Source organism: Lissotriton helveticus, chromosome 1_1, assembly GCF_964261635.1.
Source record: "Lissotriton helveticus chromosome 1_1, aLisHel1.1, whole genome shotgun sequence".
NCBI classification, from domain to species: domain Eukaryota; kingdom Metazoa; phylum Chordata; class Amphibia; order Caudata; family Salamandridae; genus Lissotriton; species Lissotriton helveticus.
In genome coordinates, this window is record NC_136057.1 from 1467829215 (window position 1) to 1467854414 (window position 25200).

General features: G+C 48.2%; 1 protein-coding gene across 1 annotated transcript in view; it reads right to left on the reverse strand.

Annotated features, from left to right (window-relative positions):
* Positions 1 to 9483: 9483 nt before the first annotated feature.
* The window catches only part of LOC144828146 (E3 ubiquitin-protein ligase DTX3L-like), a 190924-nt gene continuing 175207 nt past the window's right edge, over positions 9484 to 25200 (reverse strand). Inside the window, exon 7 of the mRNA XM_078686260.1 lies at positions 9484 to 9978. Within this exon, the coding sequence (XP_078542386.1) occupies positions 9909 to 9978 (70 nt within the window). The 3' untranslated portion in view covers positions 9484 to 9908. The remainder of the gene's footprint in view (positions 9979 to 25200) is intronic.

Here is a 25200-nt window from a genome sequence, read left to right on the forward strand (position 1 = left end):
AAACCCGGAAAGAACTGCGCGCATTCTTAGGCCTTTTTGGGTATTATAGAAGGTTCATCCCTAACTTCTCACAGGTCGCAGCCACCCTAACAGACCTCCTAAAGAAGACCACAAAGACAGAAGAGGCTCTAAGACAGCCTCATCCCTCCTTACTTCAGGCCTTCAAGAACCTTAAACACACCTTGATGTCTAGTCCCGTACTCATCAGCCCCGACTATTCCCAGCCCTTTATACTCCAGACTGACGCCTCCGAACAGGGTCTAGGGGCTGTCCTATCGCAGAAGGACCACAACGGAGACGAGCGGCCCATTCTCTTTCTAAGCAGAAAACTATTTCCCCGGGAGAGACACTCCGCCGTAGTTGAAAAAGAGGCACTAGCCATCAAATGGGCAGTAGAGAGCCTCCGCTACTATCTCGAAGGACGAGATTTTCTCCTTTACACAGACCATGCCCCGTTGGAATGGATGGCCCGTAACAAAGGACACAACGAACGGGTTCTTCATTGGTTCCTGTCCCTACAGCCCTTCAGGTTCAGGACCTTACATCGGAAAGGCGCGGACCAAGGGAACGCAGATTATCTTTCTCGATACCCTTGCCCTCCTACCCGATCAAGAAAGACAGCTAGGGGAAAGGGATGTGATGGGACCGCGATCCCTACCTCGTCGATGCCACGCCTCCCCTCCCGGTCCTGGCGGCAGTCCTCCGCTACACGGGCATCCATAACAACCAGGACTCCACCCCTTTCTTCTTCCTTACAGGAACCGGTCCCGACGAGGGAGAGACCGGAAGTGCTTCCCGTAACCCTGGAAGTCCCTCCCCCTGTCCAGAGGCGGACCACAGAAAAGCCGGAACAGCGGACGACAGGACGTTCAAGCAGGAAGACTCGTGGAAGGAGACGGCGTGCGACGAACCCCGGGAGCAGAGCGAGGAAGCAGGAGACGACGTCTGGACGGAGGACTGGTGGAGACCAGAGGAGGAAGCTGGAGAGCGGCCGCAACTCGAGGACAGAGTTGCGGCGGGCCAAGTGAGTACCTGTTCCCCATTTGTGTAAATAGTACCGCCTGTAAATATAGAATCTGTATAGTAACTCCTCCCTCACCATACACCTCGCACTGTGAAATAGTGTATATATCCGTGTGTGTCACTATCACGATTGTTTATATTACCCCTCACATACCGGCACAGAGTCACCCTCTTCCTTACCCGTGCTGCCTCCTCCCATCTCGTACCTCTCCCCACCCTGCCTCACGTTTGCTTTCTTCCCCACACGCCCGGTGAAGGTAAAGGTCAAAATAGTAGTTCTGACCAGAAGAACTAACGGCCACTTTTTCTCTCTCCTTCCACATACCTCCGAGGAGCCACCGTCCCGCGACTGAACCGAACATTGCCTCAGCAGACCAGCCAACCCAGCTGACGACCTGTGACCGTCCCCAAGCGAGGAACCATCACCACAGAGCCGGAACAGCCGCAATCCAGAACCCTCTTCTCTCTTGTACCTCATCCCTTGAACACTGTACTCTAATAAAACCGGCTACGAGATAGCCCACTACATACGGCCTCCACGCCTGTTATTCCGGTCCGCTCCCACTCCACGCTTACATTAGGCTACGGAGCCGAGCCGAGACGTGGGGTCTCCGAAGTAATATCTCGATCTTGGCTAAGGCCTTTCGGCGATGCTTCGACCGGAGCCTTCTTTTTTGGGCTGAGTGGAGTGGGGGCCTGAGTACTCACAGTTTGCCCCGGCGTGATCTGGTCATCGGAGTCAGATTGGTCCTCAACGGTGACGATCTCTAGATCGGAGTCGGCGGCTTCGGGGAGATCTTGTTCGTCCTCGATGATATTCTCCGGTTCCGGTGCCGACTTCTGCATCTCTTGCCTGGCAGCCCGTTGATTCCTGATGGTTTTTTTGGATCGGAATTGGGCACACGCTGGGCAATTTTCTTTGTGTTCAGGTGACAAACACTTGTTGCATACTGTATGTTTGTCAGTATGCGGGAATTTGGAGTGGCATTGTGGGCACCTTTTAAATGGACTCCTTTCCATCGACGAAAGTCGCACGTGGCGTCGATAAGGTCCAACGGCCCGCGTCGAGGAACGGATCAAGATGAAAAGTTTAATGGAGTCGAGGGGTACCGAGCGAGAACAATACCGACGAGTTCGAAGGACTTTTGGCCTTAGAAAGTAGTTAGTTTCGGTTCCGAAGTTGGAGTATAGGAAATAACATCCGAACCCAATGGCGGAAAAAAAGAATCTAAGGATGGAGTGGATGCCCATGCGCACTGTAGTCCAAGTGAGGAGTCACCTATCTCCTGATACTTCGAAGACTCTTCCAAGACAACAAGGTGCAATCATCCGGACCCAACACTAGGCGACGATCTATGCTAAGATATGAATTCAGCAGCCCACATGCCTCGAACACAAGGATGTTACCTTATACTCCATGCATCGTGTTACGATGGTTAATGTATACGGCTCAAATATTGCCAACCCTGATTGATATAGAACCCTTGGTCGACAGCTTCTATTAGATGACCACTGGACGCTACTGTGGGGTGGGGACCTCAACCTCTCCATGCAGCCTGGGGTAGAGATTACTGGGATGGGAGCGAGACAACATGCATGCTGGGTGTAATGACCCAGTGGGGGCAGGTGGACATGCTCCATACCTGCTTCCCTGAAGGACGAGCCTTCACCTTCCACTCCACAGTACACGACTCCTTCTTGAGACTGGACGACAGGCTAGGCACTTGCTGTGTGCTGGGCTGGGTGGACAAGATCAAACACATGAAACAGATATTATCTGATCATGCACCAGTGGCCATCACTATACATGTTCCTGATATGACCTAGGTATCCTCCCTCTGGCGTTTATGCCCAGAGGAATTACTGGACTAGGTTTTTAAGACTGAGATTGGGCAGGCTATATCTTCCTACTTTGAGACAATTACTGGTACTGTAGACACAATTCGGATGCTCAGGGAAGCATTCAAAGTGTTAATTCTGGAAGAATGTATTGCCAAAGCCCAGGGCATAGTGAAGTCCATATGAAGGGAACTGATCCAACTAGAGACTGAAATCATTCAACTTGAAAACAGACTAGGAGATTGTACGGACTGCTAAAAGTTGGCCCAGTTGAGCACCCAATAGATGGCGTTCCGAGATGCTGTGGAGCGTGAGGTTAAATTCTTAGGCAAATACGTGGCGGCCCAGCGGCATGGGGAGGGGGAACATCCAAGCGATTTATGGCCTGGATGCAATGCCCCCCCCCCTCGTTTGCTATAGACATAGCAGAGATCCAGTCCCATGGTGGGACTACAAATTATAGGTCAAAAGATATTCTGCATGCATTTGTTATATACTACACTGCCAGACAATCCTCCACAATGTCCCAGATACATGAATATTTGGAATGGGTAATGTTAGTCTGGCTTGATCAATACCAGAGAGAGACCCTCTGTTCTTCCATCCCGGTCCAAGAGCTTAAAAGCTGCAACAAAGATTTACAAAATGGAGCAGCACCTAGGGGGAACGGAACACCAGTTAAGCTCTATAAAACCAACACTGAGCAGATTGCTCTCATTCAATGAAGCACTTGAGAGGAGAGTTTCCCCCCACCCTATGAGAGGCTGTGGTCATCACACTCCTTGAACCTGTTAAACCAGCACACCTCTGTGAATCGTACCAAACTCTCTCATTAATAAATGTAGATACACAGATTTTAGCTAAACATATTACGAAAAGGCTCCTTCCCATGCGCCCCTACATGATATGGCCTAATCAGGTGGGATTTGTGCCAAATAAGTCGACTTCAGATAATCTGTGAACACTATTTGCACTAGCTCACCAACTCAATCCAGCTTTGGCAGTGGCAGCAGTATTTCTAGATGCGTCCAAGGCCTTCATTCAGTTCAAGGTGGTGCTGGAGAGTATGGATATGGGGATGCAACTGGTGTGGTGGGTCACGCTTCTTTACACAGAGATTCAAGCTAGGAACCGTGTTAAGAATCTCCTATCCTGTCTGCAATCACAAAGGGAATGCAACAGGGTTGCCCCCTGCCGCCAATCCTGTGTGCATTGGCAATGGAACCACTAGTGTGCATAATTAGACATTAATCCCACAGAGGATTACAGTTCCACACACGCAGGCTACTCGTATCCTTGTAAGCAGATTACATCCTGTTGATACTGAAAGAACCCAACAATCAGATTCTGGTAGTGGGGGAGATTGTCGCTTTTGGAATTCATTCAGGTCTGCAGATTAACTGGATATGTTTATTAATAGTCCACACTGACGGAAAAGACTGAATTCCCAGATTTAGATTATCAGCTACAATGGCAGACAGAGTCTATACGTTACCTGGGTATCTGTCTTCATCTTGACACTGAAGCACTGCTCCGCGAAAACTATGAAAAATGTCTCTCTAAATTGAAACAGCAGGTAGACTGATTAATCAAGCTTCCCCTATCATTGGTTGGTAGGGTGGCAAAAATTAAAATGGTAATCCTCCCAAGATTACTATACCTCTACCAGAATCTTCCGAAACCACTGACGAGGGCGTTCTTTTCACATTTTACGAAAATTATCACCAGATTGGTTTGGACTGGCGGCAAGCCTAGAATTGCTTGGACAAAGCTGATAAGACCATATGGGCAGTGTGTATTTTTCACCCCTGAGTTTGAGTGATACTATCTGACGCACACATCCAGTTCTCACACTACTGGTTCCATGACACCCAACGATCACCTCACAGAAATTTAGAGGAGGGATTGATTTTCCCTCTTCTACTCAAGGCAGCCATCCTGTTACGGGCCTCGCGGCCCTGGATCTGGTCTCACCTCGACATACATACTGGCTATACTGACATGTACTCGCACTACCCTGGCAGATCACCCTAGGCTGCTTATGATGATGTCTGAATTCGGCGTACTCCGACAACTACGCAATAGGGGCCATGGGGAGGTGAGAGATATGTCCCCCAGTGGAAAGTTCCTTTCAATCGTGGAGTTCCTGATGGGCTCCCTAACCTGTTCAATGTAGAGTTTACTGTATAATAGACTCTGTAGTTCGTTATGGGCCATCTACCCTATTTTCCAGAGGAGCAACCGGAGTGACCACTCCTATGAACATAAATAATCCTATCCCATGTAAGATCATCACTAGAATTAACAACTGCGCCACACCTGTAACTCTCACTGCTAAAGTGCAATGGGAAACAGAACTGGGGTACAATATCTCGGCCCAGAGTTGGCAATACTGCTGTGAGCAGAGCAGACGGGTCTCATCTAACGGCACACTTTGCCTGTTACATCTGCAATTCATACACTGGAAATATTATATTATTACACCTCTGACCGGATATGGTCCGTTGAAAGACACTAACTGCTGGAGATGCTGAGTCCCAAATCCTAATTACCTATACTTGGCATGAGGCTGCCCTCCCATCTGGGCTTACTGGAACAAGCTGAAACAGGAGCTCATCAGTATGACGACCCTCTCCCTCACTCCAACCCCTACGGTTGGTGTACTTGGTTATGTTACAGATGTCCCCAGTGCACACAGACGCTTCAAGGCGCCAGCACTCCAGCTGGGGAAGCGACTGGTGGCAATGAACTGGTGGAAGCCCTCTGCTCCTCGCTATGCTCAGTGATTGAGGAATCTAACTACATGCTCTACACACTCTGACGTCTATGCAACTTTATTGCTGCAGGCAAACAGACCACTAGACATTTGGGACCCTCTGCATCAGGAACCCCTTAGCGTAAAACACCAACTCTTAGCCCATCCCAGCTGGAAGGGACATGTGCATGTCCCTCACCTACTCTGATTGACACACTCTCACAGGGCCTGGTACTACTATAACCGCCTTTCGTGTTAAGATGTTGATTATCAATCCTGCCCTCCTCCCTCCCCCTTTCTTTTGTGTTGTATGGATATGATACTGCTGTAGATATGCTGATGTGCACTGAAATCCTGATGCTGGCTGTTATGTTGTGAAATAACCTAAATAAAGGTTTTAAAAAGGTTTTGAGGCAGAATTAGAAAGTGAGTACAGGTCATAGACCACAAGTATTGCCCTAGCTTCCACAAAGGGGTGACCACCGCATATTGTAGATGGCTTTAGAATTGGCAAATGGAGACGAAACCCATAAAAGGGGGTCTGCCCGGAAGAGAACAAGCACTGCAGAGCCAGGGTCTTTGCTTCTACTTGGCTTCTGGAGCGTGATACTGCTTAGTCCCCTATTGAGGTGGTCATAGAGAGCTGCCACAGATGCAGATCTTCGGATGGAATCTCCGTGTGGCAGCTCTAAAGTGTGGCGAAATCTTAAACCCAAGTGGAAATATTACAACGGGGTCATTCAAGTCACATTATGGCCTTGTTCAAAATGTTTCTAGAAGGCTTTAAAATTCTTACATTCAAAAGCATTCAGTAATTTTTACCAAACATAACGACGGTAGGTTATTTTTTTCACGCAAGGTGTGAGCTTTATAATCTTTTGTTTCTTCTATAAAGGTCTCTTGTGCATATTAATTTGAGATAATGTAACAGAAGACTGTTGTCCAAGAACTGGAACAATGGGCCTCAAAAATTAATATCTGCTGATGGCAGAGCCAAGGAATATGTAGTCCAATAAAAACCTGACAAAACTGAACTGTTAACTGAACTCCTCACTCACGACGGGTGCAAATAAAGACTGTCGGACTGGAGAATTTGTAGGTTGACTGGAAAGGTCAGGAGAACTCCAGTAGGTGTGCTAAGCTTAGATTGAGGAGCACCCTTCTGCCCGTCATGTGGGACCATTACTAGGAGCTCCTTTTTGGGAGATAATTGTATGCAGTAACAAGCACAGATCAGGAAACAGAACTACACTTTGGGAATATCACTGCACTTAGAGAACATTTCAACATATTTGCTAACGTTACCACTTTCTACTTTTTCCTGCACTTGCACTCTCATATGGCCCTTAATGGGTTTCACATGAAATCTAGTGAACCAATAGAAAGCAGACCCTCCCATCACACACAGTTCCATGATCAGACAGATATCAAGTTTAAGAACAAACAATTCCCATTATCAGACAACCATCTTTGACTGCAGACCAGGTAACTTATGGGACAGAATTAAACCACTTATGTTGTAGGTCATTTGCTGGACTTTGGTTTGTAAATGTTTTTAGGGGTATCATGCAAAGTCTAGAAGTAATTTTTTTTTATTTCTCTCACCAGTGAAAGTGTAACCTGGCTATAACCACTATGTAAAAGGGTCTCTTACTGTGCTAGATTATTTCACGCTGGAGGCATTCATCCAACTCGATGCAGTTCTTTCAGCCTCTACATGTTCTAGAACAGACAACAGACTGAAGAACTCATCAAGAAACACATGACCTCCAGAGATTAAGTTCTGATTAAAAGACTAGTGAAAAAATACCGAGGACTATCCTATCCTCATCAGAAATATCAGCCTGCTGGAGACATCACAAAATCAGCACTTTGAGAGTGTCGGACCTTAAGGATTAAGGGTGGAGCCTCACCTTCCATTGCAATGGACTGTGTAAAATATAATCTCTCGATGTCATTTTGCTGCATATTTATTTTATTGTTTTACCTAGGCAGTAGACCAGCACCACAAGAAGGCAATCAAAGGTAGTAATATCACAAATGATGCATATTTTGAAAATATCATTTACAGTCTTACTCCAGTTAATCATATTTATTTTCTGTTCTTCAGCAGGTATTTAGGGCAAAGAATTTGCAAATAATTTTTGTTCTGGGCAGAAAACAAAAACCATGAATAAAATTTGTTTGCTATTGTTTATAGCTTCTTAACTCCATTCTCCATCGCTGTGTAGGTGAGACCTAAAAATTAGGTCAAGCTAGAAATACTTTTCTGTGCTGAAGTTCAACGGATGTTTAAACCTTTTTTGTTCGACTAGTACAAACCCAGACGTACATCTGACATAATCCAGGCTGCAAAATAACTATGAAAAGTTTCTACTAATTTGAAGTGTGCCACCAGCTGCCCAGGCTGGAATCCCCCCCCCCCCATCTTTTATACCGTTATTATTTTGGGATTCTTTGCACCCTAACATTGCTTTTAAACTTTAGCTAAATATATTTTACTGGAGCACCTGCAGTCAGACTGGATACTGTTTCAATTTTTTAATGCTGGGGGTTCCTGCCTTTGCCAGCATTTCCATGACCCCTTCACAAGTTTCAGAAGTTGGATGTTATGCTACCAGACCTCCGCACCACAGAACATTGATATAGGGAACAATACCAGTTCAGGCTTTTATCCCTACAACAATAGTTTAAGAAATGTTGATTACAACCAAGGAAATAGTAAGGTATAAGTAAGTCAGAATTAATTTTTGATCTCTTCCCAAAATGGATTACTTTCACCAAAAAGATTGTTACCTTCAACACTTTCAATATAACAAGAAGACCTGTATTCCTCCAATGTTTTACATTGCTTCAATATAACAAGACCCTTATTCCTCCAATGTTTCACATTGCTTCAATATAACAAGAAGACCCTTATTCCTCCAATGTTTTACATTGCTTCAATATAACAAGAAGACCCTTATTCCTCCTCCATTGTTACACATTGCTTCAATATAACAAGACCCTTATTCCTCCAATGTTTCACATTGCTTCAATATAACAAGAAGACCCTTATTCCTCCAATGTTTCACATTGCTTCAATATAACAAGAAGACCCTTATTTCTCCAATATTTCACATTGCTTCAATATAACAAGAGGACCCTTATTCCTCCTCCAATGTTACACATTGCTTCAATATAACAAGAAGACCATTATTCCTCTAATGTTTCACATTGCTTCAATGTAACAAGAAGACCCTTATTCCTCTAATGTTTCACATTGCTTCAATGTAACAAGAAGACCATTATTCCTCTAATGTTTCACATTGCTTCAATGTAACAAGAAGACCCTTATTTCTCCAATATTTCACATTGCTTCAATATAACAAGAGGACCCTTAATCCTCCTCCAATGTTACACATTGCTTCAATATAACAAGAATACCCTTATTCCTCTAATGTTTCACATTGCTTCAATGTAACAAGAAGACCCTTATTCCTCCTGTAATGTTACACATTGCTTCAATGTAACAAGAAGACCCTTATTCCTCCAATATTTCACATTGCTTTAATATAACAACAGGACCCTTATTCCTCCTCCAATGTTACACATTGCTTCAATATAACAAGAAGACCCGTATTCCTCTAATGTTTCACATTGCTTCAATGTAACAAGAAGACCCTTATTCCTCCAATATTTCACATTGCTTCAATATAACAAGAGGACCCTTAATCCTCCTCCAATGTTACACATTGCTTCAATATAACAAGAATACCCTTATTCCTCTAATGTTTCACATTGCTTCAATGTAACAAGAAGACCCTTATTCCTCCTCTAATGTTACACATTGCTTCAATGTAACAAGAAGACCCTTATTCCTCCAATATTTCACATTGCTTTAATATAACAACAGGACCCTTATTCCTCCTCCAATGTTACACATTGCTTCAATATAACAAGAAGACCCGTATTCCTCTAATGTTTCACATTGCTTCAATGTAACAAGAAGACCCTTATTCCTCCTCTAATGTTACACATTGCTTTAATATAACAAAAAGATGTTACACGTTATTTTCAGAGATGTTTTAACCCATAGTTGCCTTTTTCCAACAAGTGTTCAAGCCAATAGACCAGTCCCCTCTACAAAGCACCAAAAATCATCCATGGTGGAGTTTGTGCCACCAATAACAGCACATGTTGCAGCCAGAAATTACAATGATATTATGATGGGCCTGGAAAAATAAGGGAACAAGGTTCTGGAGAATCTGAAGTGCAGGGGAAGGTTGGGACCATAGGACGGTCCACTGCCTTATTCAATCCCCTTTGCCCGAAGCTCTTCCTTGACTCTCTTCAGGTAATTTGGATCCGGGTAGCCAAACCTGCACAGAAAGAAATAATAATTGTTACTACTCATTTGTAGAGTGCACCTCAAACAGCAGAGCTCTCTGACAGTGGTGTAGCTCTGTCGGTTTTGGGGGTTAAATAATATACTTTAGTCCCTCAAACCCGATCCGATTTAACATTTGTGTATCTTTTTAAACTACGTTTTTCTTATTTTTTTATGTTAATTCTTTTTTAATAGAGTTATTCAGTTGTACATAAAGTTTTCTTGGTTATATATAAAGTAACAAAAATACTTATAACACGTTTTTATTATAACTGTTCAACATGCGTCACGGCAGCCACACTGCTCTACAACATAGCTTAAAGACATTGGAAAAGCCAATAGCTGTGGCTCAACACTCATAAGGTCCCAAAAGCGAGAGGGACCTAGTGGCTTTGCCAACGCTTGTTTCAAGTGTGCACAGCAGTTATTCACCGCAAATTTAGCTTAAGGGCTAGAGCAGAGGACTTTAAAGCTGAGCAGCGAGGTTTGAGCCTGGCTGGAGGATCAAGCATTCTGTGATTTTGGGCAAACCACTTAATCTTCCCGTGCCTAAAATGAATGTGTCCATCTGTATTGCAACTGGCGCTTATGTAAAGCACTTCAGGTAGAGTTTTTTTTTCTTTATTTGTTTTTCAGTTAACACAACACAAACAACAAATATACATTGTCGATACAGGAGTACAATTCAAGCTGTGATGACAGAGTACAACTAGTGAGTCCTTTTGATATACATTGAGGTAGAATATCCATACATGTTATTACAAGAAACTCCACAAGGTTACACCTGTCACCTTAAAGTACAGGTATCCATACTATCACAATTACTCTGCGGTTGCCACCCCTACTCTGCCACTTGCTTGGTCTGTTTGCTCTACCCCATCTCCTGTTCCCTCCGGTTTCCTTACCCACCAGGTATTGCTGAAATATACTCCAGTAAGCCCTTGGCCTAGACTGCGGTGGTAGAAGTTCACTATAGGCATCAGACTGGGTATTACAATAAATCATGTCTCTAGTCCACTCCTCCGTAGTTGGGATCAGGCCCCTGACCCATCGCTTCGCCACCCGCCTTTTAGCCAGCAACATCCCCATCGCCACTAGCTGTCGACCTCATTTTTGATTACTTTGTCGAACCCCAGCAACGCGAGGAAAGGGTCTGGGACGAGAGTGAGTCCGGTTATTTCGTTTATAATGTGAAATACCATCACCCAGAATTTTAGTATTCCTGGGCAGCTCCAAGCTGCATGCATAAAACTAGCCACTAGAACAGCGCAGTGACAACAAGATGCTGAGTCTCGTAGGCCATATCTGAACAACCATTCTGGAGTATAGTACGTTCGATTGAGATATTTAAAATGTATAAGGCAGTGTCTGCCAATCAGCGATATATGTCTAGTCACCTTGCAGAAATATTGCCATTCCTTGTCTCCGATTCTATGCCCCAAAACCCTTTGCCAATCCCGTCTCACTTTCAAGTTCATCGACCTTCTGGCGTCTTGTATGATATTATAGAGCCTGGAGACTAGTTTTGCGGGGGAGCAGGCTTGAATAGTGTGAGTGAGGTGGTTCCTGCAGACATCCTCCTAATAGCGCCTTTAAAGCGTGCTGCACCCTGAAGTGCTGATAGCGAACTAAAGGTGAAGGAGTATGCCCCTCAGCTAATATATGCTCCCATTTCTGGAAATAGCCCTTCTAGAACTGATCTCCAACTTCTGTAATGTTAACTCTGTGCAGAGCCTTGGATACTTCCCTCTCTTTACCTGTACACTATTCTGGAGGAATTGAGGGAGAGTATAATAACGCACCCGGCTTTCTATCTAGCAGATTGCGCCAGGCGTGTACGGTGGGATGGAGGGAATCCAGTAAGCTAAGTTTTGTAGAAGGCATCTTAAAAAGTACCTACGGGAGAATGTCTGAATCAGCTGCCATTTTCTCTATGTGTATGTGCGGAAGGGGCACTGGACCATGTATCCATGCATAAGCGTGTGAACACCGAGCTGCTCCATAATAAAGATCTAGGTCTGGGGCGTTAAGCCCCCTCATAGAATATGGCAAAGTGAGAATTTCCCATTTGACACGCGGTTGCTTACCCGCCCAGGCTAGCTTAATCAAGAGTGATCTCATCTTGGAGAATATGTGCGCCGGAAGTACCATGGGGATGTTCTGAAAAAGGAATAACAGTCTAGGAAAGACAACCAACTTCATTAGCGAGATCCGTCCCATTAACAAGAGGGGTAATCTTATACATCTGGCCACTTCTTCCTCAAGCCTCCCAGAGCCCTTCCATAGTTGTCAGCGAGAACTACCTCTGAGTCCGTGTGTACCTGTATACCCAGATGCAGTGGGAATTCCATGTGAATTAGTTGTGTTGACAGGGTCAACAGGAAAATCAGGGACTTGGTCCAGTTGATCCTTAAGCCGGACAGCTGCCCAGAGCATACCACCTCGGCCTACGTATAGAAGCATTTCATCTGTGTATGCTGAAGCTATCAAATGGTAACCTGGGAAGCGCACCCCTCTATGGCTATGGTACGCCCGGAGAGCACATAGTAGCGGCTCAGCGACTAGTTTGTACAATAGAGGGGACAGGGAGCACCCCTGCAGAGTGCCTCTAGTGATAGGGATAGAAGACGTTACTTTGTTTCCCAGTCTGACTCTGGCTACCGGAGCCTAATAAAAACCTTTCACTAGCTGGAGGAAGATTTCCCCCACACTAACATGCCTCAGTACCGCTTCCATAAAGGACCATTCTACCCGAGTCAAAAGCCTTCTCAGCGTCTAAGAAGACTGCTGCTGCTTTGACTGTCGGGTTTATGTACTTAATTGCAGCAAAGACTGTCCTAAGATTGGATGTTAAATTAAGCGCAGAAGCAAAACCAGCCTACTCTGCTACCACCAATCCAGGGTCAGGGCGAAAGACGGTTGGCCAGTATTTTAGAGAATAGTTTTGTATCTACGTTTAACAGAGACAGGGGTCTGTATGATGAACAGCCATTGGGGGTTTCCCCGCTTTGAGAAGGGTGACTATTATAGCCTCTCTCATCGAGGGGGGCATCACTTTACTCTCGGCCATCTCCTCATACAAATAAATGAGGAGTGGAATAAGCTGATCTTGAAAGGCTTTGCAAAAGGCGAAAGTCAGTCCGTCCGAGCCTGGAGCCGTTCCATCCCTCATTGATGCTAGTGCAACCCTTACCTCCCTGGGGTCTAGGGGATCCTTGAGAAACTCTCTGTGGGAGTCTGTGAGCCACGCCATCTGTATATGAGCTAAGGATTCCTCCGTGGCTTTACCGTCCTGTGGGATGCGGGATCTATAGAGCTCCACATAGTATCTGCGGAATCTGTCTATTATTCCTGCCGAATTGTATATCAGTCTGCCATCCTCCCCCTGAATCTCTGCTATGGTGCTGGCATCCCTAGGGGGACGTTGCAAGTTGGCTAGCAGGGCCCCAGGACGCTCGCCTTCCCCGTACGCTCTAGCTGTTGCATATTTGCCCATATGTTTAACTTTAGTCTCTGCTTTATTGTGGCATTCTTCTAGGGTTGTTTTGATGGTGTCTAAGTGTTTGATGTTGCCGGACCATAGGTGCTCCCGCTCCAGGTATGCATAGCCTTGTAAGCCTATTTTGAATCGAACGCAGTACGCCTGCGTGTTTTGATATCGCCTCCCCCCGATAAACACCTTGAAAGCTTCCCAGACCATCGAGAAGGAGGGGACCGACACAATAGTTTCCCTAAAAAAGGTCTCAACGGCCGTTGCCATTTCCGAGCGAAACACCTGGTCAAGTAAAGATTAAGAGGGAACCTCCATGTGAATGGTGCAAAGCGCTCTACCCGAATTTCCAATTCCAGCTAAACTAGTGAGTGGGCTGAATCGGTCTGGGAAAAGACTCGCAATTCGTGATCTGAGGGAGAAAACTTTTAGACGCCAACCAATAGTCTATTCATGTGTGCGTGTCATGTGGAGCTGAGCAATGCGTGAACCCCTGGGATGTGTGAGGGCGCTGCTTCCAGACATCTGCTCGGCCCAGCTGCTCCCTTAAGTCCCTGATAGCTCAAGCGGCCGCTGCCGGTCTCCTAGGTTGACCCCTCAACCCGTCACTGTTGGGGTCTAGTATACAATTAAAATCCCCCCTAGATTTGCGGGAGGTCATCTACTTTGAGCAGACGTGCCGCCATTGATAGGAAAATTGAGGATCGTCATAATTAGGGTCGTATATGTTCACGAGTCTGGCCCTAAACCCTTCGGCACAACACCTGACCACCACAACCCTGCATTAGGATCAATCTATTTATCGTGCAATGTCAGACCTGATCTGGGGTTAACCCAAGTGAGTACCCCTCTCGCGTGGGATGTGAAGCCAGCCACGCAGAACCGTCCCAGAACTGGTTGTCTTTCATAAAAATAAGGAAGCGTTTTTTTATAAATCAGAAAATTACGGGCAAGTCATTCCCTCCCGGTCCTGACTGCTTCGACCTACGTTTGTAACACATACTTACATCCCCCAGCATTGTTACCAAAAGTACTCGGTTTAAATGAATGGGCTAACCATATTGGCAGGCATGTGCGACTTTGTAGCTGGTCTGAACTCATCCTGCTCCCGCACCAGGCCGGTGCAGGGCCCGCCCTGCTCCAAAAAGTACCCTGACTTCACGTCCCTCGCCATGCAGGCTACTAACTCCCTTGTGAGGGACCTCTACCTACTTTTGATCTGTTTACATAGAAATATCCTATTTGCATAGTTTTTCGTGCAGAGTACTTGTCTGCTAAAATTAAATAATATTACCATATTATTACACGAAAACCTCAATGCTACATTCCACCTGCTCTTTGCAATAGGAGCCCTCGTGAAAATAAGTCTGCAGTACCCGGAAACTTCTGTGGTACAGTGGGAAGGGCCCGTCTTCAGCCTTCACATGCAGGCAGCGGATCCAGGTCACTCAATACCTTATGCATTTTGATTTTTTGTACACGTTCTGCAAAGTGCTGCATTTAATCCCCACCGGGGTGCATATTGCAACACTAAGGCACTTTAGTCTACCGCCGCACATCTGAATTCAGGACTTTCCTTTGGAGCACCTTTACAGCGAGGTAAGGTTGAGGAGTCAATTTCCCCTTGCCCTTGAGTCATCAAGTAACCCTCATAAAAATGTATCTAGAAGGTCGCACATTGGGTTATGCAAGGAAGGACAGTTTCGCTCAAATTAAATCAACGAGCGCCAGGTCTACCAGTCAAAGGGTGCATTTGGTAGTAAAATGAAAGACCCGGTCTGGATCTCAGTTACCTGAAGCCAACTGGTAACACTACTAGATACGCATATTTCATGTCCAACATAAATGAAAGTATCTTTTACATTTTTTCTCAACTCGCGTGCGCTCCTTGTTGCGCTTACACCTAAAACAAGGTTATCAGAAACCGTGATTCAACAAACTCTTTGATACAAATTATTCATCTGCTGGCACTTGCCTTTCGCTCTGTGCATGAGAATTGCCCGGAATCTCCCAACCTCGCGTTGACTACCAAATACCCTGTGCTTACTGTTGGCACTGTAACCCACAATTGTACTCATCATGTGCCACAAAACGCTTATTTCCCTTACCATCTGTAAAGAGTTTTGAGGCCCATTCGAGGCCTAGCAAAAGCGCTATAGAATGGTGCACTACAATATATTCAGTGCTTTAAACCATATTCCTAATCATTTTTGCAACATTGCAGAGAGATCGACGAGCCCGTGCCTCCATGGACACTTCATCCCTTCTTTTAGGAATGACTTCCGGAAATTACACAGCTATCCCAGGACGTTGGGCCAACGTGAGGCTCGCACCTGATCTCTCTGTTCGTAAGCGATCGTGCGCTGTCCATGCTATGGCCCCCGTTCTGCCAGCTCCAGTGTCTATGCATTGCAAACTATTTACCCCAGGCTGGAAGGCCAAAAACTCATTATGTAGCAACATCAAATTAGCACCCTACGCTCCTCTATTACCTTCTGCGCATGACCCAGGCCATTGCTCACCTCAACCTCGCCTTTGTCGCCGCCCGCCTTTTCATGGTGTTCTCCGTAGGCAGCTGGGCTCTGCCTCCTTTTCGGATCGCGGGAGTTCGGCGACGCCAAAATCACTGGCTCCTCGTGGCCGGCCATGCAGAGTTACGTCACTGCCACCGCTGCTGTCCTCCGCCATCCGGATTCCCTCTGCCCCTGGGTGGCGAGGGGAGTCGTGCTCTTTGCCTAAGGCCTTAAACCAACGTCGCCCAGCTGCCTTAGCCGTTCCACAGGCCTGGGGGAGTGATTCTTCCTTGATCGGGCACCATTTTTGCTCACAGGTTGCAGCAGTGATCTCGGATCTCTTGCCTCGCCCGTTGGGCGCCCCGTTCTACATCAGAATGCTCTTCTGAGGCGGGAGGCGGCAGCGGCATTGAGGTGACACACTTCCCCTCTCCGACCTGCAATCTACGTCAGTGCCGAGGGCTTGTCCGGGCGCTCCTCTGACTCCGCGTGCTTCGCCAACTCTGCCCCAGCTGGGCTTCGCTGCGGCACTCCTCTCCTGCCGCTTGATCCCCTCGTGGAGCTTGGGGAGAGATCTTACCAACACCATACGGCGCAATGGGTCCTTCGCGCTGAAGTTTTCTGCTTTCAACCGATAAACTGATCCGTATATCTTCCTTCTAAGGACATATTTTCTTTTGCCAAACTTGAAAATCCTTCTATGCCGCTCCCCAGCTCCACGATGTAGTGACGAGCTGCAGTATGGGAAGCGGCGTCTTATAAGCCCCCCACAATTTTCCCGCCATGAACTGGTGGTTGCTGCTATTGGGGGAGGATCGAACCTCACCTGGCCCCCCTACTTGCCAGGCGACTGGGCGCCTTCCTGGCACGAGTTTTACCGCGATGGAAGTGCCCCTTCTGCTTTGGGGCGCTTACCGGCGGCTAGAATCGGATCCTTCCGCGGCTGTTACGTCTGTTATGGCGCCGGCCCTCGAGGTCCCCTTCAGGGGTGGCCTCTGCAACTCTCCTCCCATCACCTACTTGTGTAACATTCCCTTCTCAAGCAAGTGCCCTAGAGAAATGGTGCTTCGTTACTCACAGCTTCTTTCAGTCATCGAATGGCAGAGGGGTTGGCACAGTTGCGGAATCGTGTTTGTACTGAATCTGCCTTTCACAAACCCTAACCGCCTCCTTTCAGCCTGAAACCCACATTAACACATGGGTTGGAATTGGATTTTATTGTGTCGACACCAGAGGGGTGATGGCTGTACGAAACATGCCGCTTTCGGCTCATGTGAGAAACAAACCTCTGTTTCTATTGCCCCCACCATGAGCATTGCTTAAAAAAATATATTTATAGCACGGGCGCCGAATGCATTTGCAATGCAATAGGTCTCGCATTTGCTAGAGTTTAAGCCCGTGGTTCCCAAACTGTGCGCCACGGCACCCCGGTACGCCGCAATGAGTGGCCAGGGGCGCCGCGCACGTTTTGGGAACCTACGGGGGAGTTAGAAATGCCCCCCTTTCATCATCCTGTATGATGATTTGGGCCATGAGTGGCGTGCGTACGTACATGTCGTACGTGCTTTCCGAAGGTATAGTCTCCATACGGCCATATCTGTTGTGAGCAGCGTTTGAGCCTCGTTTCTGCTGCCTGCCCGCCGTGCCTTGTGGAGACCCTCTGCTCAGCTCTAGGAAATTGGTAAGTGAAGTCCGCCGCCGTAATTGAACAAAAATGCACATAAAAGGTGACTTGTGAGGGTAAATTATAGTCCGGTTCTCATAGCTGCCATGGTTTCAGATTGCTTTGTGTGACATATTCATAATTGTGCCAGCACTTGTGATTTATTGAACTAAAATGCACAATAGTGACTTGTGAGGGTAAATTATAGTCCGGTTCTCATAGCTGCCATGGTTTCAGATTGCTTTGTGTGACATATTCATAATTTTGCCGGCACTCGTGATTCATTGAACTAAAATGCACAAAAGTGACTTGTGAGGGTAAATTATAGTCCGGTTCTCATAGCTGCCATGGTTTCAGATTGCTTTGTGTGACATATTCATAATTTTTCAGGCACTCGTGGTCGGCTTACATCCCGCCCACCGGTAAAAAAATGGTGGGGAGCCACGGCCAACTGCCGATTAGGTCAAGGGAGCCACAGGTCAAAAAAGTTTGGGAACCACTGGTTTAAGCTATTGGCATTGTAAATGACAATGCCTTTTATTTATCTGTTTTAAAAACAACATAAATACAAGGCATTGTCATTTACAATGCCAATAGCTCAAACTCTCGTAAATGTGAAACCTATTGCCTTGCAAATGCTTGTTTGCATTTGTACATGTCTGTTCAGAGGGCAAAGATTTAGGATCAGAAGTATGAAATATATTTAATCCCCCTATTGATCTTGCTGTATCTGTATCAATTTGTTTCAAAAGGAATATCACATTTCTTATCAGAAAGATTTTTTGACATAAAATTGCATATTCAAGATCTGAGCCCATGCTTCAGGTTAAAGGCCCGGGCATGATTTGGAGATTGGCAGTAATGGAAACTCCTCCAGCTTCGCGAGGAAATGTTAAATCTGGCGGAGAATCCATTGGTATATGTTCATCAACCATAGGGATAAAATAGAGAAGTTAATTTAATGTGCACTCGCCTCCGGTTTTAGGAATTCTGTCAAAAATTAGAGCAACCAACTCTGAATCAGGCTTACAGTCTCAACCAGGCATGCCTTCATAGCACAAGCCCTGTGGCCACCTGTAAACAAGCTGCGTCCTCTGCACTGACTGAAGCTTTAACACATTTCATTTAAGATGACTTTGCCCCCTGGAAGTAGAACTTCTACTTTTTTTTTTAAAGTTTCCTATGGAAATTAAATTAAAGAGGTTTTCCTGGACTTCACATTGGTGTATATTAGAGGATCTGAGTTTGCTATATTGTTAAATTCCTACCTGTTTTGTAGTCAACGAAGTTTCACATTTGTAATGCTGTGTTTTAGAAACTTCCCTAGCTGGCTTTATTACCTTCTCCGCATCAAAGGTGGAGGTGCCTTGGGTCTGCTCTGGCATAAAGAACTTTTTTAGGGAACATGACTCTTCTTTCTCCTCTTCTAATACTGTTCTATACTGTTCGGCTGCTCTTTGAAATAATGTTTAAAGTCGTGTGGAGGCAATGGCTTTAGAAAGTACAAGTCAATCCCCTGCTTAAATGTTAACTCCAAAATGCACACTATTAAAGTGATTTTATTAGTGGAGGGGGGCTGTATCAGCATTTGGAGGGACACCTACCAGTGGGCAGACGCTGGTTCTCTTGCTCCTGGGCTCCTGGGCTCCTGACGCTGTAGTCTCGCCGCCGCCGCTTTCCACCTTGCGGCTGGAGACTACAGCTCCCAGGGTGCTTTTCGCCCACTTCCGACTTCCGGTTTCCGGCCACAGCGCGCCCGGAGGCGCTACTTGTACTGGACGCTCCCTCGGTGGAGCGGGGGCTGTATCAGCATTTGGAGGGACACCTACCAGTGGGCAGACGCTGGTTCTCTTGCTCCTGGGCTCCTGGGCTCCTGACGCTGTAGTCTCGCCGCCGCCGCTTTCCACCTTGCGGCTGGAGACTACAGCTCCCAGGGTGCTTTTCGCCCACTTCCGACTTCCGGTTTCCGGCCACAGCGCGCCCGGAGGCGCTACTTGTACTGGACGCTCCCTCGGTGGAGCGGGGGCTGTATCAGCATTTGGAGGGACACCTACCAGTGGGCAGACGCTGGTTCTCTTGCTCCTGGGCTCCTGGGCTCCTGACGCTGTAGTCTCGCCGCCGCCGCTTTCCACCTTGCGGCTGGAGACTACAGCTCCCAGGGTGCTTTTCGCCCACTTCCGACTTCCGGTTTCCGGCCACAGCGCGCCCGGAGGCGCTACTTGTACTGGACGCTCCCTCGGTGGAGCGGGGGCTGTATCAGCATTTGGAGGGACACCTACCAGTGGGCAGACGCTGGTTCTCTTGCTCCTGGGCTCCTGGGCTCCTGACGCTGTAGTCTCGCCGCTGCCGCTTTCCACCTTGCGGCTGGAGACTACAGCTCCCAGGGTGCTTTTCGCCCACTTCCGACTTCCGGTTTCCGGCCACAGCGCGCCCGGAGGCGCTACTTGTACTGGACGCTCCCTCGGTGGAGCGGGGGCTGTATCAGCATTTGGAGGGACACCTACCAGTGGGCAGACGCTGGTTCTCTTGCTCCTGGGCTCCTGGGCTCCTGACGCCGTAGTCTCGCCGCCGCCGCTTTCCACCTTGCGGCTGGAGACTACAGCTCCCAGGGTGCTTTTCGCCCACTTCCGACTTCCGGTTTCCGGCCACAGCGCGCCCGGAGGCGCTACTTGTACTGGACACTCCCTCCGCGTCGCGGGACGCGCGCGGGTCTGCGCCGGGCTAAGCCCGGGCAAAGGGCGGGCCCTCTGTGGCCCTCAGAGGCACGAGGAGGACGGGACGGGCCACCCCCTCTGGCTCCTGCTTTGGATAAGGTACAGTCAAGCTCCTCTACTTCCATCCCTATTGCCTTGAACTGCCGATAGCTATCATCAGGATAACTGTACACAGTCACTCAACTTCAATGTCCATCTGGGAAGAACTGAATGCCCTCTGTGGCACACATTACATCCCGGATGCTCTATCCCCCCCCATAGTGTCTCGAGACACTGCTCAAACTATCTGCTCCCCCCAGGCTTCCCCCGCTACCACCCTCCCTCCACTTACCAATTGCAGCCTCACAGTACCCGGACCCAGTACAGCCTCATCACCTGTGGACAAGACTGAGTCTCGATCCCCCCTACAATCGTCTCTTCTGGCCCAAATCGAGCGACTGCTTGTTACTGCTCTTTCTCCACTGGTTGCTAAAATACATGATTTGGGAGATAGACTGTGCAGGATTGAACAAACGGTATCTCAGTCATACCCACCGACTAGAATCACTGTTACTCCCATACGCTCTCCCCCCACTAATACCCACAAAAGGCCTACAGACAATGCTCCCAGGATTTTACAAACATGTGATTCCCCTGTTACACCACCGACTCAAAGTGATCACAATATCACCCGTATTCACGAGCATGTCCCTCAAAGAGCACCTGTGATCGCACTAGATAGAAGACACTGCATAGATTTACCCCCCGTAGCTGCCCCATATGTCACCATTCTCTCTGGGGTCCCTGCTCTCCGACCAGGAAAACGTGAACTGCATCGGGACCTTTTGAACAAAGCCATATACTGGCTCCAAAACAATAGACCACTACCTTCACTGCTAGACGGTGGGATACAGAGCGTCAGAAGGGTGGGGTGGCTTGGTCATCTGCCCAAAAATGTTCCGGGGGACCTGATTCTGGTTAGGTTTAAGGACAGGAATACTGCCCCCTATTTGCGTTCTATCCAGCCAAAACTTGGTGATGGCTCCATTCGTATCTGGGACCTCCATGACTTTTATCCTGGCCCTCGAGCACCGAATCACAATAACAGCGGGTGAAAAGGGGGGATTCTGTGTATTGGGGTTTTTATTTCTTTAACTGCTTACATGCCAAACTATTTTTAGTTGGGTCTTATCTAGTCCAATCCATTATTCACTGCACTTTATATTGCACTTTATACGCACTTCCGAGGCGACAAATATTACGGCCCCTTTTATTAAAGTGGGGCATAAGAAAATCGAGAGAATCATACAATAAATTGCGATCCCTGGATAATGATGATACAACGGTTCCGCTCGAGGTTATGCTCTATTTATTACTGAACTTATAATTCCCACATGTCGTTTCAATTTTAGCATATACATGGATTTTTTATACTGTTTTTGTAACAAGAATTAATTTTTCTGTTTTCCTGATTGTATGTATGCTTTTATGAATTGTTTTTAACATTTCGAATAAAGCTTTTGAACTGAACTGAACTAGTGGAGGATCCTCCTCACCCTGTTCTCTTTTGATGCACCGTAAGAAATAATAACAGTAAATATCACAACAGTGTATGTCTTTTTCTCTGTTTTTTAGGGGGGTTTAAAGACCATGAGTGTGAAGCTCGTGCCTTCTGGAAAGTTAACTATGGTGTATGCTTTGAGGCATTCTGTTATATCCAGCGACCCTTGACCCTGCTTCAGGCAGGTCGCTCCCCATGCTGCAACAGCACCACCTGTTGTACCCGTGTTCCCTGTCACTGCTGCCTCTGCCACGAGTTCGAGGCTTGGGTTGGCTGTAGGTTCACTCTTGCTTGTACTGTACTGCTTGTCGTGTTTTATGCTTGTACTGGATTGCCTCTGTGTTACTGTCTAATCATTTTGTCTTGTTTCTCCTCCTCCTGTTTTACTATTAATTTACTCCGTTTTTCCTCCTTGTATTCTGTGCCCTCTTTTGCCTTCTGTTCCCTCGCCGCTCCTTGCCCCGTTTTTCCCGCCTCTGTGCCCCTGCCCCGCATCCCGTCCCAAACTGTATCGCCTCTGTTTTCACTGTTTAATTTAACTCATTTTTCTTCTTCCCGTTGTACTCTGTGCCCTCTTTTTCCTTCTGTTCCCCTGCCGTTACCCGTTTTCCCGCTGCTGCGTCCCCTGCAGCCCGCTCCCCGCTCACCCATTCATCCGCTCCCTCCTCCCAGCTGCTTCTCCCTCCCACCTCCCCTTCTTATGGCGGCATGCGGCCGTGCAGCCGGCGCCCTGCTGTGGCGCTGAAGGCACGCCTAAGGTAAGCCCTTCTGTGAAACAGTAAAGGTATTGGATCCTACATCTGACCAACCCGGATCTCAACAATAGGAAAAACAGAACAGGGTGGCTGGACAGGATTATTCGTGAAACAATTCACCAGACACACAGTCAATCTGTACCGTGTGACCACGATACAGATTGACTGTGTGTCCGGTGAATTGTTTCACGAATAATCCTGTCCAGCCACCCTGTTCTGTTTTTCCTAAGGTAAGCCCTTCGGCACCCGTCCGCGCCTGGACCGCGCCCAGCACCGGAACCCCTGGCCCCCGCGAATGCCACGACGCCCGTCTCCGCTACGACTCCAGCACCCTCCACGCTCTCAACGCCGGACAATCACACACCTGCTGCCTGGCCGCTCCAAAGCGCATCCAAGGACCCTTCTCCTGCTGGAACTGCAGCTTCACCAGCATTCGGCCCGCCAACCCACCGACCAGGAAAGAACCCAACTACCTCAGATGCGTTCTCCACAACACCCGCTCCGCCCGCAGGCACGTCATGGAACTCTGGGACCTACTCGACTCAACCTCCTTAGACGTCGTCTTAATGACAGAGACCTGGCTGAACCCTTCCTTGGCACCCAACATCACCCTAGCCATCCCGGAAGGCTACAAGATCACCCGCAGGGACCGCACCAACGAAGTAGGAGGAGGAATCGCCATTGTCCACAGGAACACCCTCAGAGTCTCGACCAACACCGACAACACCCTTGCAACCGCCGAGCACCTGCACTTCCCGATCCACACCGAGCCCAACACCACCCTCAGAGGAACCCTCGTCTACAGACCCCTGGACCCCGACCACAGTTCAGCGACTCCATCGCCCACCTCGTCAGCACACACTCCCTCGCCTCCACGGACTACATCCTCCTCGGGGCCCAAACTTCCACCTCGAGAACAACGACGACACCCACTCCACCACCCTGATCGCCAACCTCGGACAACACCCACTCCGCCAGCCACAAGCTTGACCCCATCTTCTCCGCAAGCCCCCACGTCTACTTCAACTACTCCACCGAACTCCACTGGACCGACCATTGCTGCATCCACCTCACCTTCCAGAAACCCACCACGCACCACCGCACCCAACAGATCCCTTGTCGCTGCTGGGGCAAAGTCACCGAAGACCAGTTAACCACCACCCTTGCCCAAAGCCCCCCCGCCGACCCCACTGACGCCGACACCGCCGCCCGCAACCTCAGACATTGGATCGACGACTGCCCCAACACCCTCGCCCAGTTCAAGAAATCCAGCAAGAAAGCCAGCTGGTTCACTGAAGACCTCCAGGACTCCAAGCAAACCTGCCGAAAGCTAGAGAAGAACTGGCACCGTGAATGAACACCGGACAGCTTCGCAGCCCACAAGAACGCCACCCACAGACACCATCACCTCATCAGATCCGCTAAAAGGGCCTCCTTCAAAGACTGCCTAGACAACAACGCACACAACAGCAAAGAGCTCGTCAACATCGTGAAGGAACTCTCCAACCCTAGCTCCAACACCAGCAATATCCCGCTCTGGCAAGACCTGTGCGACTCGCTTGCCACCTTCTTCCATCGCAAGATCGCAGACATCCACGACAGCTTCAACGCCACGACCGCCCGACAGCCAATGAGACTTCAGCCCCCACGACCACCATCCGCACCAACCACCTGCTCTTCTGGACAAACAAACGACGACGACACCATCAAAATCATAAACACCATCCACTCCTGATCTCCGTCAGACCCATGCCCACACCACATCTTCATAAAGCCAACACCGCCATCGCACCCCATCTCCAGAAAGCCATCAACATTTCCTTCCAGACAGCAACCTTCCCGGAGAGATGGAAACACGCCGAGATCAACGCCTTACTCAAGAAACCAAAAGAAGACCCCAAGGACCTCAAGAACTTCCGGTCCATCTCCCTGCTCCCGTTCCCGGCGAAGGTCATCAACAAACAACTGACCCGCTACCTCGAGGAGAACAGCATCCTGGACCTGTCCCAGTTCGGCTTCCGCAGCAACCACAGCACCGAAACTGCCCTCAGCACCGCCACCGATGACATCAGGGCCCTGCTAGACAACGGGGAAACTGCGCCCTCATCCTTCTGGTCTTCCGCCGCACATTACGTACACGCCTCCACAACGCCGGGATCCAAGAGAAAGCCCTGGACTGGACCACCTCCTTCCTCTCCAGCAGAACACAGAGCGTCCGTCTCCCCCCCTGCCGCTCCAAAGCCACCGACATCATCTGCGGCGTACTCCAGGGCTCATCCCTCAGCCCAACACTGTTTAACATCTACATGGCACCACTCGCCCACGTCGCGCGACTGCACAACCTCAACATCATCTCTTATGCCGATGACACCAAGCTGATCTTCTCCCTCACCAAGGACCTCCACACAGCCAAAACCAACCTCCATGAAGGAATGAAAGCTGTTGCCGAGTGGATGAAGAACAGCGGAGTGAAACTGAACTCGGACAAGACGGAGGTCCTCATCCTCAACTCCACCCCCTCCGCCTGGGACGACTCCCG